Source organism: Lissotriton vulgaris, chromosome 1_1 (assembly GCF_964263255.1).
Source record: "Lissotriton vulgaris chromosome 1_1, aLisVul1.2, whole genome shotgun sequence".
Classification (NCBI taxonomy): Eukaryota; Metazoa; Chordata; class Amphibia; order Caudata; family Salamandridae; genus Lissotriton; species Lissotriton vulgaris.
Window position 1 is genome coordinate 978,690,420 of NC_141685.1, and position 13,975 is coordinate 978,704,394.

General features: G+C 45.3%; 1 protein-coding gene across 1 annotated transcript in view; it reads left to right on the forward strand.

Moving 5' to 3' along the window:
- XAB2 (XPA binding protein 2) overlaps nucleotides 1-13,975 on the forward strand; it is a 183,961-nt gene that overhangs the window by 57,402 nt on the left and 112,584 nt on the right. Inside the window, exon 3 of the mRNA XM_086960386.1 lies at nucleotides 10,306-10,429. Coding sequence (XP_086816512.1) covers nucleotides 10,306-10,429 — 124 coding nt within the window. The remainder of the gene's footprint in view (nucleotides 1-10,305; nucleotides 10,430-13,975) is intronic.

Below are 13,975 nucleotides of genomic sequence, written 5' to 3' on the forward strand. Positions count from 1 at the left end.
ACAAAAAAGCATAGGATAGCAAAACATAGCATGGCATAACAAAACAAAGCATAGGATAGCAAAACAAAACATATAACAAAACATAGCATAGCAAAACACAACAAAGCATAGCATAGCATAACAAAACACAACAAAGCATAGCATAACAAAACAAAGCATAGCATAACATAACAAAGCATAGCAAAACAAAACATAGCATAGTAAAACAAAACATAGCATAGCATAACATAACAGAACAAAACATAGCAGAACAAAACATATCATAACAGAACACAATATAGAATAACATAAAACAAAGCATGGCATAACAAAGCATAGCATTCAAAACACAGCAAAACACAACAAAACATAGCATAGCATAACAAAACACAATACAACACAACATAGCATACATAACAAAACATAGCATTGCAAAGCATAGCAGAACATAGCATAGCATAACAAAACACAACAAAACATAACAAAACATAACAGCATAACAAACCACAACATAGCATAGCATAACAAAACAAAGCTTAGCATAACAAAACATAGCATAACAAAGCATAGCATAACACAACATAGCACAACAAGACATAGCATAACAAGACATAGCATAGCAAACCAAAGCATAGCATAATAAAACACCACAAAACATAGCATAGCATAACAAAGCATAGCAAAGCGCAACAAAACATAGCATATCATAACAAAACACAACAAAACATAGCATAGATTACAAAACAAAGCATAGGGTAGCAAAACTAAACCTAGCATAGCATACCATAACAAAACAAAGCATGGGATAGCAAAACAAAACAGCATAACAAAACATAGCAAAACATAACAAAACTTAGCATAACAAAACACAACACATAGCAGAACAAAACATAACATAACAAAACATAGCATAACAAAACATAGCAAAACACAACAAAACATAGCATAGCATAACATAGCATACATAACAAAACATAGCATTGCAAAGCATAGCAAAACATAGAATAGCATAACAAAATACAACAAAACACAGCATAGCATAACAAAACACAACATAGCATAACAAAACAAAGCTTAGCATAACATAACAAAGCATAGCATAACAAAGCATAGCATAACAAAACATAGCATAACAAAACATAGCATAGCAAAACACAACAAAACATAGCATATCGTAACAAAACAAAGCATAGGATAGCGTAACAAAACAAAGCATAGGATAGCAAAACTAAACTTAGCATAGCATAACAAAACAATCATAGGATAGAAAAACATAGCATAGCATAACAAAAGATAGCATAACAAAGCATAGCATAGCAAAACATAGCATAGCTTAACACAACAAAACATAGCATAGCAAAACAAAACATATAATAGCATAGCAAAACATAGCATATCAAACACAACAAAACATAGCATAGCATAGCTTAACAAAACAGCATAGCAAAACAAAGCATAGCATAATAAAACACAACAAAATATAGCATAGCATAACAAAACATAGTATAACAAAGCATAGCATAACAAAACATAGCATAGCATAACAAAGCACAGCATAGCATAGCATAACAAATCAAAGCATAGGATAGCAAAACGTAGTATTACAAAACATAGGATAGCAAAACAAAACATAGCATAGCATACAGCATCACTCCGCACCACAACATCTCTGTGCACTACCACAGCACCACTGAACGCCACAGCATCACTCGTTCGCCATCACATCACTCAACACCACACAGCATCAATCTGTACAACCATTTAACAACACCTGGTTCAAATATGTTCTCTCAATGTTTAAAGCTTTATTACAAATGTAACAAAAAGATGTTAAAATTTCACTTCTGTTCTTGGATTATCGTCACAATTAAATGCACTGAACATAATCTTCACAAAAGTAAATCACAAAACTTTAAGCTATTGCCATTATAAATTACAATAACTTTTATTTAGGTATTAATTATTGGAAAAAAATTAAAAGCCATTGTTATTTGTAATATCAATACATGTAAGTCATGTAAATACAACACATATTGCATTACAAATGCTATAGGTGTCACATTTGCGAAAGTTATAACTATTGGCATTGTAAATGACAAAGCTATTAATTTCGCTATTTTAAAAAACAAAACATAAATAAAACATTTGTCATTTACAATACCAATAGCTCAAACTTTCTTAATGTGAGACCTATTGCATTACAAATGCTTGTTACAGCCTGCTGTCCCCATGTGAAATAACCCTTGTTGATCTGCTCGCCCATCCACAGCCCTTTGCTCTGTATGACATCCTCCATGTCGCTACCCTTCCTGTGAACAACCGATCTCTCCTCCCACCCAGCCCTAACACAGTTCCTGCATCTAATGTGCAACTCCACCCCCTCCCACTCCAATCCTCATGAAATCCTAAACCAAAAATCATAAATTAAAGCTAGTATTGCTTTCACACCGGCCTTCCCCGCTTATGTCCAACACATCCATCACTACCTCGCACATCTTCCTTGCCTCTGTGTCCTCACTGAATTCACTTCCACTTCACTCACAGGTTGGCACCTACCTGTTCTTGTACTGCAGGGACAGGGACAATTAAGTAGTTGCTTGCATGGCTTCTACAAAACTTTCTTCTACCCACTGTCATGTAGCTCAGTCCTTCTGTTGTGGTCTAGGGCAATGGTTCTTAACCTGTGGTCTGGGGAATCTGGGGATCCGTAGCTCCTCAGGGGGTCCGCAACTGAATAGAAAACTAAATAACATCAACAGGTTTATACTGTGTATTTAATAAATAAGCAAAATGTACAATCGAAAATACTGAAAGGTTGCTTAAATGCAAAGGAATTTGAAATTGGAAGCTAAAAATTAAGTTGGTTTCCTCAGATTGCTTCGAGGAAGCAGTGCAAATGCATCAAACAGAATAGTGAATGGAAGATGTGTGGCCTCAGTTTAGTTTACAATTTTTATATTTGTGAATTAGATAAAACATTTAATCATTTGTATATCTGTGTCTTTGATGAATACTTGTTTGTGTTCTTTTGTGCTTTATTTTGAGGTTAAAATCTTTGAAATAGCTTAAGCCGGGTTCAGCAGGGATCTCTGGATTCCAATAATGATTTAGTGGGGGTCCCCGTATTCCAGTATTAAGTGGGTGTTCACAGAAGTCAAAATGTTAAGAACCACTGGTCTAAGGAAAATGTCATACTGTGTCTATGTCATCAGCACACCAGAATTCTATGTAAGTAACAGGGAAAGTTAGTTCTTGAAAGTTCCATGCTATGGCAGTCAGTGGCAGCTGACAACTACGGAGAGTGGTGGGGGTGGACAAATGGGTGGTGGTTGTGTGTGCAGATACAATCACAAGAACATAAACCAATGAAATGCATAATTGCAATTCTGATAAAATGATGCAACAAATGTGATAGCCTTTGCCTCTTCGTTGTTAATGGAATCAAAACTTTACTAGTAAGATAGCAGGGAGATATTTCATGCTACGTCAACCAGCGATAGGAGTCATTCTTTTTTATCAGAAATGCCCTATGTAGATGACAGATTTCCACACATTAAAATCTCGTTTACAAAAGGTCCTTTTACAAGCAGTTGTGGCTCTCGAATCAACCTAACATTTCACTAGTGGCCAACAAACAAGGCAAACACCTGTCAGGCTGTGCTGCAGGTTTGCTGAAATAGGCCAAAGTAATTGGGTGTGTGCTACCTTCCAATGTGAAAGTGGTTTAAATTCAGGCCACGTGCAAGGATATGTTTTTTAAAAGAATAATCACTTCAGAAGGACCTGTTTTCACCAAAGGTTTCAATAAATAAAGTAAATAGTCAATTACCTTGCTTGCTGCACAACAACATGTCTTCCTTGCTCCGGTCCTGGCCCTACTCTTATGCTGTTAACCAGCATGAGCGAATCGTCAGGATTGTAGGGATCTGTCTCCCTCAATTCTCTCAAGGACACTGGAGACCTGTGCTTGCTCTTAACCCATTTGTGTAAGACAGCTGCGTTAGAGAGGTTTAAAGTGCGCATGTCTGGCTGGCCGTCTCAAGACAGCCTGCCAAAAGGACATGTGCACTTTAACTTTAGGTGCACAGCCAACCGCTCCTTCCCGCTGCTGCCATTCAGCAGCAATGGCCCCTTCCTGTCCTGACACTAGGTCTGGGACAGGTTAGGGAAAAATAAACTGGTAATAAATTAACTTTATTACCATTTTATTTTTCATATCTGGAGATTTTCTGGGGCTGTGGTATTTAGTGGGGTGATGCCCCTCTGCTCTAATGGAGGAGCCGCTCATGATGACAGTTAAAACTGGAGTGGGAGCCTGGCAAGGAGCTGTTGGTGGTACTGGATGTTATCTAGAATAAATGTACATCTGCAAACGTAAACTTCGTGTGGGTGTGTGTCTTTAACACCTCCTTAGTTTATCACCCTTGTCTGGGGTGCATGAAATATTAACGCCCTTGCAGCAGGCCCACCTACTAACAGAATACCATGTGTCCCATCAGTAGGCTGGCCTCCAGCTGTCGCAATATTCTGGGTGCAATGTTGCACTTAGGGCAGCACATGTTCCTGCAGACCAGAATATTCCCTCTGGTGGTCTTCGCCCATACTGTGTGTTGCACTTAGTCATTCAGTTCAGCAGTGATAGGGTAAGTGGGTAGGGCCTGTGACCCACCCCTCTCCTTAGATGTGATCCTGCTCATTTCCTGTGGTTTCCCCGGCCAAGAGACTCACCCTCCCTCCTTACTGTATTGCAATGGAAATTGCCCTTGCCCCACCATTCTTGTCATGCTCCTTAGGAAGTGGGTCATCGCTCTCATCTTGCTGTACCTTGCGCTCCTGTCCAGCGGTTTTAGGCCTCACTTGGCCTGAGTGCCCTGGACCTCTCCTGCTGCTCATATTTCGCACCTAACTCCAACAAGAGGCCTCTTGAGGCTGGAATGCCATGTGGAACCCCCACGGCTGCTGACGACTTGTCATCAGGATTAGGGCTCGTGGTCTGTCCATCCTGTGGTGAGTCCACCAAGCTCTCTTCAGCTGACTGCCAGCTTGTTGTCTGGGGCTCCTTCAAGAACTCTGTCCTCATCTGTGCCGCGGGCACCAGCTGTCTTTTCAGGCTTTGTGTTCCACAGCTGTGTCATCCCTGTCCACCATTCCACGTCAGCATCAAATTACTGCCAGGGCTGGTCGTTGGCACCTGCAGTCAGTGTTGCTGGAGTGGAGCTTAAAGACTACATGTCCTTGACATCTCAGCTTAGGCCACGTCTTCAAGTATCTGGATTTTAATGCCTAAAGCTAATTGAAATATAGAAGAAATTGAACAATACATTTAGAAAATACTCTTCCATACTTTACTTTCATTTTAGCAGAAAGTATTGTTCTCATAAAGATAGAAAATATTTTCAAACAGACTTACTAATGAGTGGTGATATAGTTTAATTTTATATTTTAATATTAGTTCAAACTGAATGTTATGTAATTTTTATTTCAAGTGCCAATATTTGTCATTTCTACATAAAATATAATTAAGATTCATATTTAAAAAGGCAATTGACTCTGCAATAGAACACCCCGTTCCTCCTGCAACCGTTTATCATTTTTCCTTCGTTGACTATATTTCCACAGTGCACAATATCCATCAGAAAACATTACACGGTCCTCTAGCTAACCTCGGGTGCATAGTGGAACACCAGATCCAAATATTTGGCAATGCGTTGACAGCGCAAAAAAACTTTTGTCAGCTTATAACAGAATCTCCAGTTCAGCAGCTCAACACTGTAGGAAGCTGGCTCTTTATGTAGTGAACTAAAATGAGGTACACTGTGTAAAGAGTCCAGGCAAACCCCAACTGATTTACAGAGGCACAATTGATAACACATGGTGCCCGCTACGCCCGGGCTGGCCCCGTTTGTGTTTTCCCGGTGGGCCGCCAGGGTGAGGGCTGGTTTTGTGCCCCTGGGGGGCCGTTTTTGTTACCAGGAGCCAGCAATAACGGCCCCCAGTAACAAAAACGGCCGAAACCGGCCCTAGCAAAAAGCTCAGCCGCTACCCCTCCCCGGGGGGGGGGGGGGGGGGGACAACTATCAAGCAGTTTGCCAGGGCCAGTTCAGTTTCCATACCAGCCCTGAACCGAAATGCTCTCTTTTGTGCTATTGTGGACAAGCAGTCATTCTTATCAGAGGGTAGTGCTAAGCTTTTATTGAACACACAACAACAGTAAGTGAGACATTCACTCAATGAAGAAATCTGACACCAACTTACAAAAATAACACTTATTTTTATGTGAATTTAGATACCAAGGTTATTCCTGCCATCACAGAAATACATCTGTGGTGGCAGGCTAGACAGGAGAAGTCAGCCAATACACTAGAGGTTGGTAGGTTTGCTAGGATTACCACTAAGGTGTGCTCAGGGAGTATGCATTAATAAATTCATCACTGGAATCAGTGTGGGTTGATTAATACGAGGTGTTTGATATCCAACACCATGGGTGTTGGAAATGGCTCTTTTTGCAGGGTCATCCCTAAACTTTTTTCCTTCCTCTTGTATTTTTTATGACCTGTTGTTGGTTTTATACCACTGCTGATCAGTGCTAAAGTGCATATGCTCTCCCTGTGTAAATATGACTGTTAATTGGTATATCCCTGATTGGCTTATTTGGTTTACCTGTAAGTCCCTAGTAGTGTGGCCCTTGTGTGCCCAGGGCTGGTAACCCAAATGCTGCTGGTGGGCCTGCAGCCCTGGTTTGCATCACCCACGGAAGCAGCTTGTAAAGTGTACCTCAGATCTGCCACTGCAGTGTCTGCGTGCAGTCCAGAACTGCCATCTTGGCTGTGAAGTGCCCACACTACCCAGCCCCTGAACCTTCCCTTGGCATCCTGTTGGTCACCCCTATGGTAGGTGCGTTGAGTGTGTAAGGTAGGACATGGCCTGGTAGTGAATTACCCTCCATTTTGGTTTTCACTGCTGCAAGGCTACCTATTCTCCATTTATAATGGGCAGACTGGTTATTACATCTTATAGTCCTATCTGACTCAAGGAACATGGTAGCAATTCCAGTTTAGTATGCCTGAAATCAGAATGATAAAATACATCTTTTAGTGAAGTTGGTTTTAACATTCTGTGTTTGAAAATACCACTTTTTGAAAGTGGGTATTTTCTTGCCTAAGACTTCCAGTGTGCTCTGCTGTTATGTGTATTGGATGTCTGGGTTTAAAGGGGCAAGGCAGGCTGAGTCAGACCTGGGTTGAATAGAGAGATCTGCATTGAGTACTGGGGAGTGGTAGCTCCTTGACCTGAATAGGGCTGTGCCTGGCAAGGTGAATGCTGGCTCCACCTCCTACTATGCGTCTGATGGCAGACCCCCTTTTTCTGAAAGGAAGGATGCAGCCTGGTAAACAAAGTGCTCCATGCCTGAGCAGAACTGGTTTTGGCAGGGTTCAGTGGCTAGTGACTTTTGAGGACAAAGACTTTTGGGGTATAAATATCTGTGCCCCATCCCTACAATTTGTATTGCTCCTGGATGTCAAGAGGAACCTCTGACCGTTTTACTGATGAAATCTGTAGGAGAGGACTGTCCTTGTGCTTGTGTGCTGTTTCTTGGATTGGCCTGCAGTAGTTCCCCTTGGACTTGGAAGAAGTTAGAAAAGGACTTTTGAGAGACTTTTTTATTTTTGCTAAGCAATCACCCCAAGGGCTAGAAGAGAGCTAGCCTCCTGCTGAAGTCACAGGCCCATCTGACTCCCCGACCAGCCTCCTGATTCCTCCCAGCGAGGATTTCTATCTGCAGGTGAGGCTCCTGTGAGTTCCAGGGCCTCTAGTTCTACTTTAGAAAAGAGAGTGCTGAAATCGCCGCTTACGCCCGTTTGCAAGTCGCCGCAGCTGAAGAGCTTAAGAAAAATCATCGCGCTGCTGCCGCCGAGAGACCAAAGATCATCTCATTGCACGCTTGCGGGCCACAAAGTGCTCGCTAACCCCAGAGATCATGGCATCACACGTTTGGAGGCTTTTCAAAGGCTCGCTAACACTGGCTCATCGCATCGAGATCATCGCATCACGACATCGCAGAGCGGGCGCAGTGCGTCCGCCATTATCCTCGCATCGCACCTGGTTCGTCGCTCCCTTGCAGGGCGCCATTTTCTTTCATCGCAACAAGAGCGCACACACAACAGGATCAGCTCATCATCCTCCCTTGCGGCAAGGATTCAACGCATCGCCGGGAAAATCATCGCTACAGCTCATTTGCGACATTTTGCTTGTTTTGCTAGGAAATCCAGGTACTCAGTAAGTAAAAGGGTCGCAGAGACCCCTGCTTTGAACTGAACCCCTATTTGAACACTTTGAAGTCTTTTTCCAGCTTTTCAAGAATACCCCCCTTTTTCAGTATTGTGGATTTTTACCGTTATTGGTCTTGTGTTAAGTCTATATATAATATATAAAGATATTTATTTTTTAAAACTACTTGTGTGGTGTCCCTTTGTAGTGTCCTTCATTGTGTTACTGTGTATGATCATAAATGCTTTACACACTGCCTCTGAGATAAGCCTAGCTGCACGTGCTACGTTACCACAGGGTTGAGCAGGGGTTATCAAAGGGTGGAGCCCCCTTAATCTGACTTAGGAAGAAGGGTCCCTACTTGGACTGTGGCCAGCCACTGCCAACTAGAGACCCCCATTTCTGACAATGGGTTTCAGTGAAGCAATTTTGTAGCTGGGAAACTCGTTTTGAACAGTGCCCATTAAATACCTTAAGATGGCTTCCCTGTCACATGCACTGTTAGTAATGGAACTAGCCAGCACAGGGGCATATATGCTCGTGCACATATATCCTCACATGTAATATAATACATGCTGTAAAGCCTGCTGTGGGGGGCGACTTACAAATATTCCATTCATTGTTAGGGGACATGGCACACAAGGTGTGTGCCTTGTTGTGTTTTTACTTTTTAAAGCACCTTGCATGCAGCCTACAGTGGCAGTCTGCCTTAGTTTGGTGCTGGGTCCCTTAGAGTGGCACACAATATGCTGCAGCTCATAGGGACCCTCTTTAGTACCTATGCCGTAGGTACCTGGGGTACCACTTACTTGGGACTTAGAGGTGTTAAAGGTCTGGCCATTGGGGATCAGTTGACCACTTAACTTGTTTTGGTGAAGGAACACTGGCACTGAGGACCAGGTTAGCAGAAACCCAGTGCACTCCATTTAAAGTTGCATCAAATACCAGGCAAAACGTGTGGGGGGAGCTACTGCAACAAAAACCCAGTTTCCTTCTTGCACCAAAGCATAATAGCAGGGCAGAATTTGCTACCCCATCTGCTCACCATGCTGGTCACAAAATGTTATCTCGCACAATCGTTAGATGTGAGCTTAAGCTTACCGCACGCATGTGTCCTGTATATCTCCAGCTTTATATCTGGCAGCATGCCATTAGCAGCACTAACATTCATACTGGGCAGTGGACAACCTTTTAACCTTGCTGCGCTAATTTAATGTCACAGCCATTCTGCCTTGTCATTGTTAGATAATACACCAAACAGTTTGATGTTCACCGCTAGTAAAATCATGCCATCTTAACCTCATGATCTCATCAATGAGAAATCTGACAGACATCCAAAAATGGCGCCTGCTATACTAATGCGGATAACAAAGTATAACATTTTCTCCATATGAAAAATTACTTTCTTGGCTTTACAGCTATGGAGGCTTGCATCTAAAGTAGGTAGAAAAAAGAAGATGGCATTTATCTGTAGCTGATCTATTCACTTTCGCAGTGCTTTGCTTCCAGCTGCTATGCTTGTCTTTTTCCTGAAATATGTTTTTCTACTGAATTCCTGAAATAATGTTTGCATGCTGATCGGCTTCTTATTTTCTATGTGTCTCAGCTGTCATGAGACTGCTACTGATGCACATTGACAGAGGAAAAAGTCCATCGGTGCACTTTGTCAAATGAGCAAGGGCACCACTGCTCTTTCACTTTATATTCAAACAGATCAATTGCCAGGAGGTAAAATGCACAGCAATGTAAATACTCCTCAGGGAAATGTATATTGTTCTATATTGTAATCACCAAAGGTCTTTAAGGAGAGCAAATGAAAGTAAGTATAGAAATGTCAATGTGTTTTGCAGAAAAGGAACCAGTATAGCAACTGGTATTGATAATCTGGCATATATGCTTCAGTGGCTGTGGAAAAAGAGGCATCTGACCCAGAAAAGGAGAGCTGGGCAAAGAACATTGGGCATTCTCCATAAGCAGAGCATTATACAAGCATGTTCTCCAAAGAATAGGGCTAGCCAGAGAGGCAACTTCTCACTGACTTTCTTTTTTCATTTCTAGCTACAAGTTATGGTACAACTACTTGAAACAGCGCCGGAAACAGGTGAAGGCACGGTGTGCGATTGACCCTGGGTTTGAAGAGGTGAACAACTGCCATGAGAGGGCATTGGTCTTCATGCACAAGGTAACTGTGGGAGAATGAAGGGACTGTGTGAGAGCGAAGGGGCTGTGGAAGAATGAAGGGGCTGTGGAAGAATGAAGGGGCTGTGGAAGAATGAAGGGGCTGTGGAAGAATGAAGGGGCTGTGGGAGAATGAAGGGGCTGTGTGAGAATGAAGGGACTGTGTGAGAGCGAAGTGTCTGTGGAAGAATGAAGGGACTGTGGAAGAATGAAGGGGCTGTGGGAGAATGAAGGGGCTGTGGGAGAGAATGAAGGGGCTGTGGGAAAATGAAGGGGCTGTGGGAGAATGAAGGGGCTATGGGAGAATGAAGGGGCTGTGGGAGAATGAAGGGGCTGTGGGAGAGAATGAAGGGGCTGTGGGAAAATGAAGGGCTGTGGGAGAATGAAGGGGCTATGGGAGAATGAAGGGGCTGTGTGAGAATGAAGGGGCTGTGTGAGACTGAAGGGGCTGTGGTAGAATGAAGGGGCTGTGGGAGAATGAAGGGGCTGTGGGCGAATGAAGGGGCTGTGGGCGAATGAAGGGGCTGTGGGAGAATGAAGGGGTTGTGGGAGAGAATGAAGGGGCTGTGGGAGAATGAAGGGGCTGTGGGAGAATGAAGGGGCTGTGGGAGAATAAAGGGGCTGTGGGCGAGAATGAAGGGGCTGTGGGAGAATGAAGGAGCTGTGGGAGAATGAAGGGGCTGTGGGAGAATGAAGGGGCTGTGGGAGAGCGAAGTGTCTGTGGAAGAATGAAGAGGCTGTGGGAGAATGAAGGGGCTGTGGGAGAGAAAGAAGGGGCTGTGGGAGAATGAAGGGGCTGTGGGAGAATGAAGGGGCTGTGGGAGAATGAAGGGGCTGTGGGAGAGTGAAGGGACTGTGTGAGAGCGAAGTGTCTGTGGAAGAATGAAGGGACTGTGGAAGAATGAAGGGGCTGTGGGAGAATGAAGGGGCTGTGGGAGAATGAAGGGGCTGTGGGAGAGAATGAAGGGGCTGTGGGAGAGAATGAAGGGGCTGTGGGAGAATGAAGGGGCTGTGGGAGAATGAAGGGTGTGTGGGAGAATGAAGGGACTGTGTGAGAATGAAGGGGCTGTGTGAGAATGAAGGGGCTGTGTGAGAATGAAGGGGCTGTGTGAGAATGAAGGGGCTGTGTGAGAGCGAAGTGTCTGTGGAAGAATGAAGGGACTGTGGAAGAATGAAGGGGCTGTGGGAGAATGAAGGGGCTGTGGGAGAATGAAGGGGCTGTGGGAGAGAATGAAGGGGCTGTGGGAGAATGAAGGGGCTGTGGGAGAATGAAGGGGCTGTGGGAGAATGAAGGGGCTGTGGGAGAATGAAGGGGCTGTGGGAGAATGAAGGGGCTGTGGGAGAATGAAGGGGCTGGGGGAGAATGAAGGGGCTGTGGGAGAATGAAGGGGCTGTGGGAGAATGAAGGGACTGTGGGAGAATGAAGGGGCTGTGGGAGAATGAAGGGGCTGTGGGAGAATGAAGGGGCTGTGTGAGAATGAAGGGGCTGTGTGAGAATGAAGTGGCTGTGAGAGAATGAAGGGGCTGTGGGAGAATGAAGGGGTTGTGGGAGAATGAAGGGGCTGTGGGAGAATGAAGGGGCTGTGGGAGAATGAAGGGGCTGTGGGAGAATGAAGGGGCTGTGGGAGAATGAAGGGGCTGTGGGAGAATGAAGGGGCTGTGAGAGAATGAAGGGGCTGTGGGAGAATGAAGGGGCTGTGTGAGAATGAAGGGGCTGTGGGAGAATGAAGGGGCTGTGGGAGAATGAAGGGGCTGTGGGAGAATGAAGGGGCTGTGTGAGAATGAAGGGACTGTGTGAGAGCGAAGCGTCTGTGGAAGAATGAAGGGACTGTGGAAGAATGAAGGGGCTGTGGGAGAATGAAGGGGCTGTGGGAGAGAATGAAGGGGCTGTGGGAGAATGAAGGGTCTGTGGGAGAATGATGGGGCTGTGGGAGAATGAAGGGTCTGTGTGAGAATGAAGGGTCTGTGTGAGAATGAAGGGGCTGTGGGAGAATGAAGGGGCTGTGGGAGAATGAAGGGGCTGTGGGAGAATGAAGGGGCTGTGGGAGAATGAAGGGGCTGTGTGAGAATGAAGGGGCTGTGGGAGAATGAAGGGGCTGTGGGAGAATGTAGGGGCTGTGGGAGAATGAAGGGGCTGCGGGAAAATGAAGGGGCTGTGGGAGAATGAAGGGACTGTGTGAGAATGAAGGGACTGTGTGAGAATGAAGGGACTGTGTGAGAATGAAGGGACTGTGTGAGAATGAAGGGGCTGTGTGAGAATGAAGGGGCTGTGTGAGAATGAAGGGACTGTGTGAGAGCGAAGTGTCTGTGGAAGAATGAAGGGACTGTGGAAGAATGAAGGGGCTGTGGGAGAATGAAGGGGCTGTGGGAGAATGAAGGGGCTGTGGGAGAGAATGAAGGGGCTGTGGGAGAATGAAGGGGCTGTGGGAAAATGAAGGGGCTGTGGGAGAATGAAGGGACTGTGTGAGAATGAAGGGACTGTGTGAGAATGAAGGGACTGTGTGAGAATGAAGGGGCTGTGTGAGAATGAAGGGACTGTGTGAGAGCGAAGTGTCTGTGGAAGAATGAAGGGACTGTGGAAGAATGAAGGGGCTGTGGGAGAATGAAGGGGCTGTGGGAGAATGAAGGGGCTGTGGGAGAGAATGAAGGGGCTGTGGGAGAATGAAGGGGCTGTGGGAGAATGAAGGGGCTGTGGGAGAATGAAGGGGCTGTGGGTGAATGAAGGGGCTGTGGGAGAATGAATGGGCTGTGTGAGAATGAAGTGGCTGTGTAAGAATGAAGGGGCTGTGTGAGAGCGAAGTGTCTGTGGAAGAATGAAGGGACTGTGGAAGAATGAAGGGGCTGTGGGAGAATGAAGGGGCTGTGGAAGAATGAAGGGGCTGTGGGCGAATGAAGGGGCTGTGGGCGAATGAAGGGGCTGTGGGCGAATGAAGGGGCTGTGGGGGAATGAAGGGGCTGTGGGAGAATGAAGGGGCTGTGGGAGAATGAAGGGGCTGTGGAAGAATGAAGGGGCTGTGTGAGAATGAAGGGACTGTGTGAGAATGAAGGGACTGTGTGAGAATGAAGGGGCTGTGGGAGAATGAAGGGGCTGTGGGAGAATGAAGGGGCTGTGGGAGAGAATGAAGGGGCTGTGGGAGAATGAAGGGACTTTGTGAGAATGAAGGGGCTGTGGGAGAATGAAGGGGCTGTGGGAGAATGAAGGGGCTGTGGGAGAATGAAGGGGCTGTGGGAGAATGAAGGGGCTGTGGGAGAATGAAGGGGCTGTGGGAGAATGAAGGGACTTTGTGAGAATGAAGGGGCTGTGGGAGAATGAAGGGGCTGTGGGAGAATGAAGGGGCTGTGGGAGAATGAAGGGGCTGTGGGAGAATGAAGGGGTGGGGCTGTGTGAGAATGAAGGGGCTGTGGGAGAATGAAGGGGCTGTGGGAGAATCAAGGGGCTGTGGGAGAATCAAGGGGCTGTGGGAGAATCAAGGGGCTGTGGGAGAATCAAGGGGTTGTGGGAGCTTTCAAAAGCTGAAGGTATGAGGGACGATTCAGGAGGATGGAACAA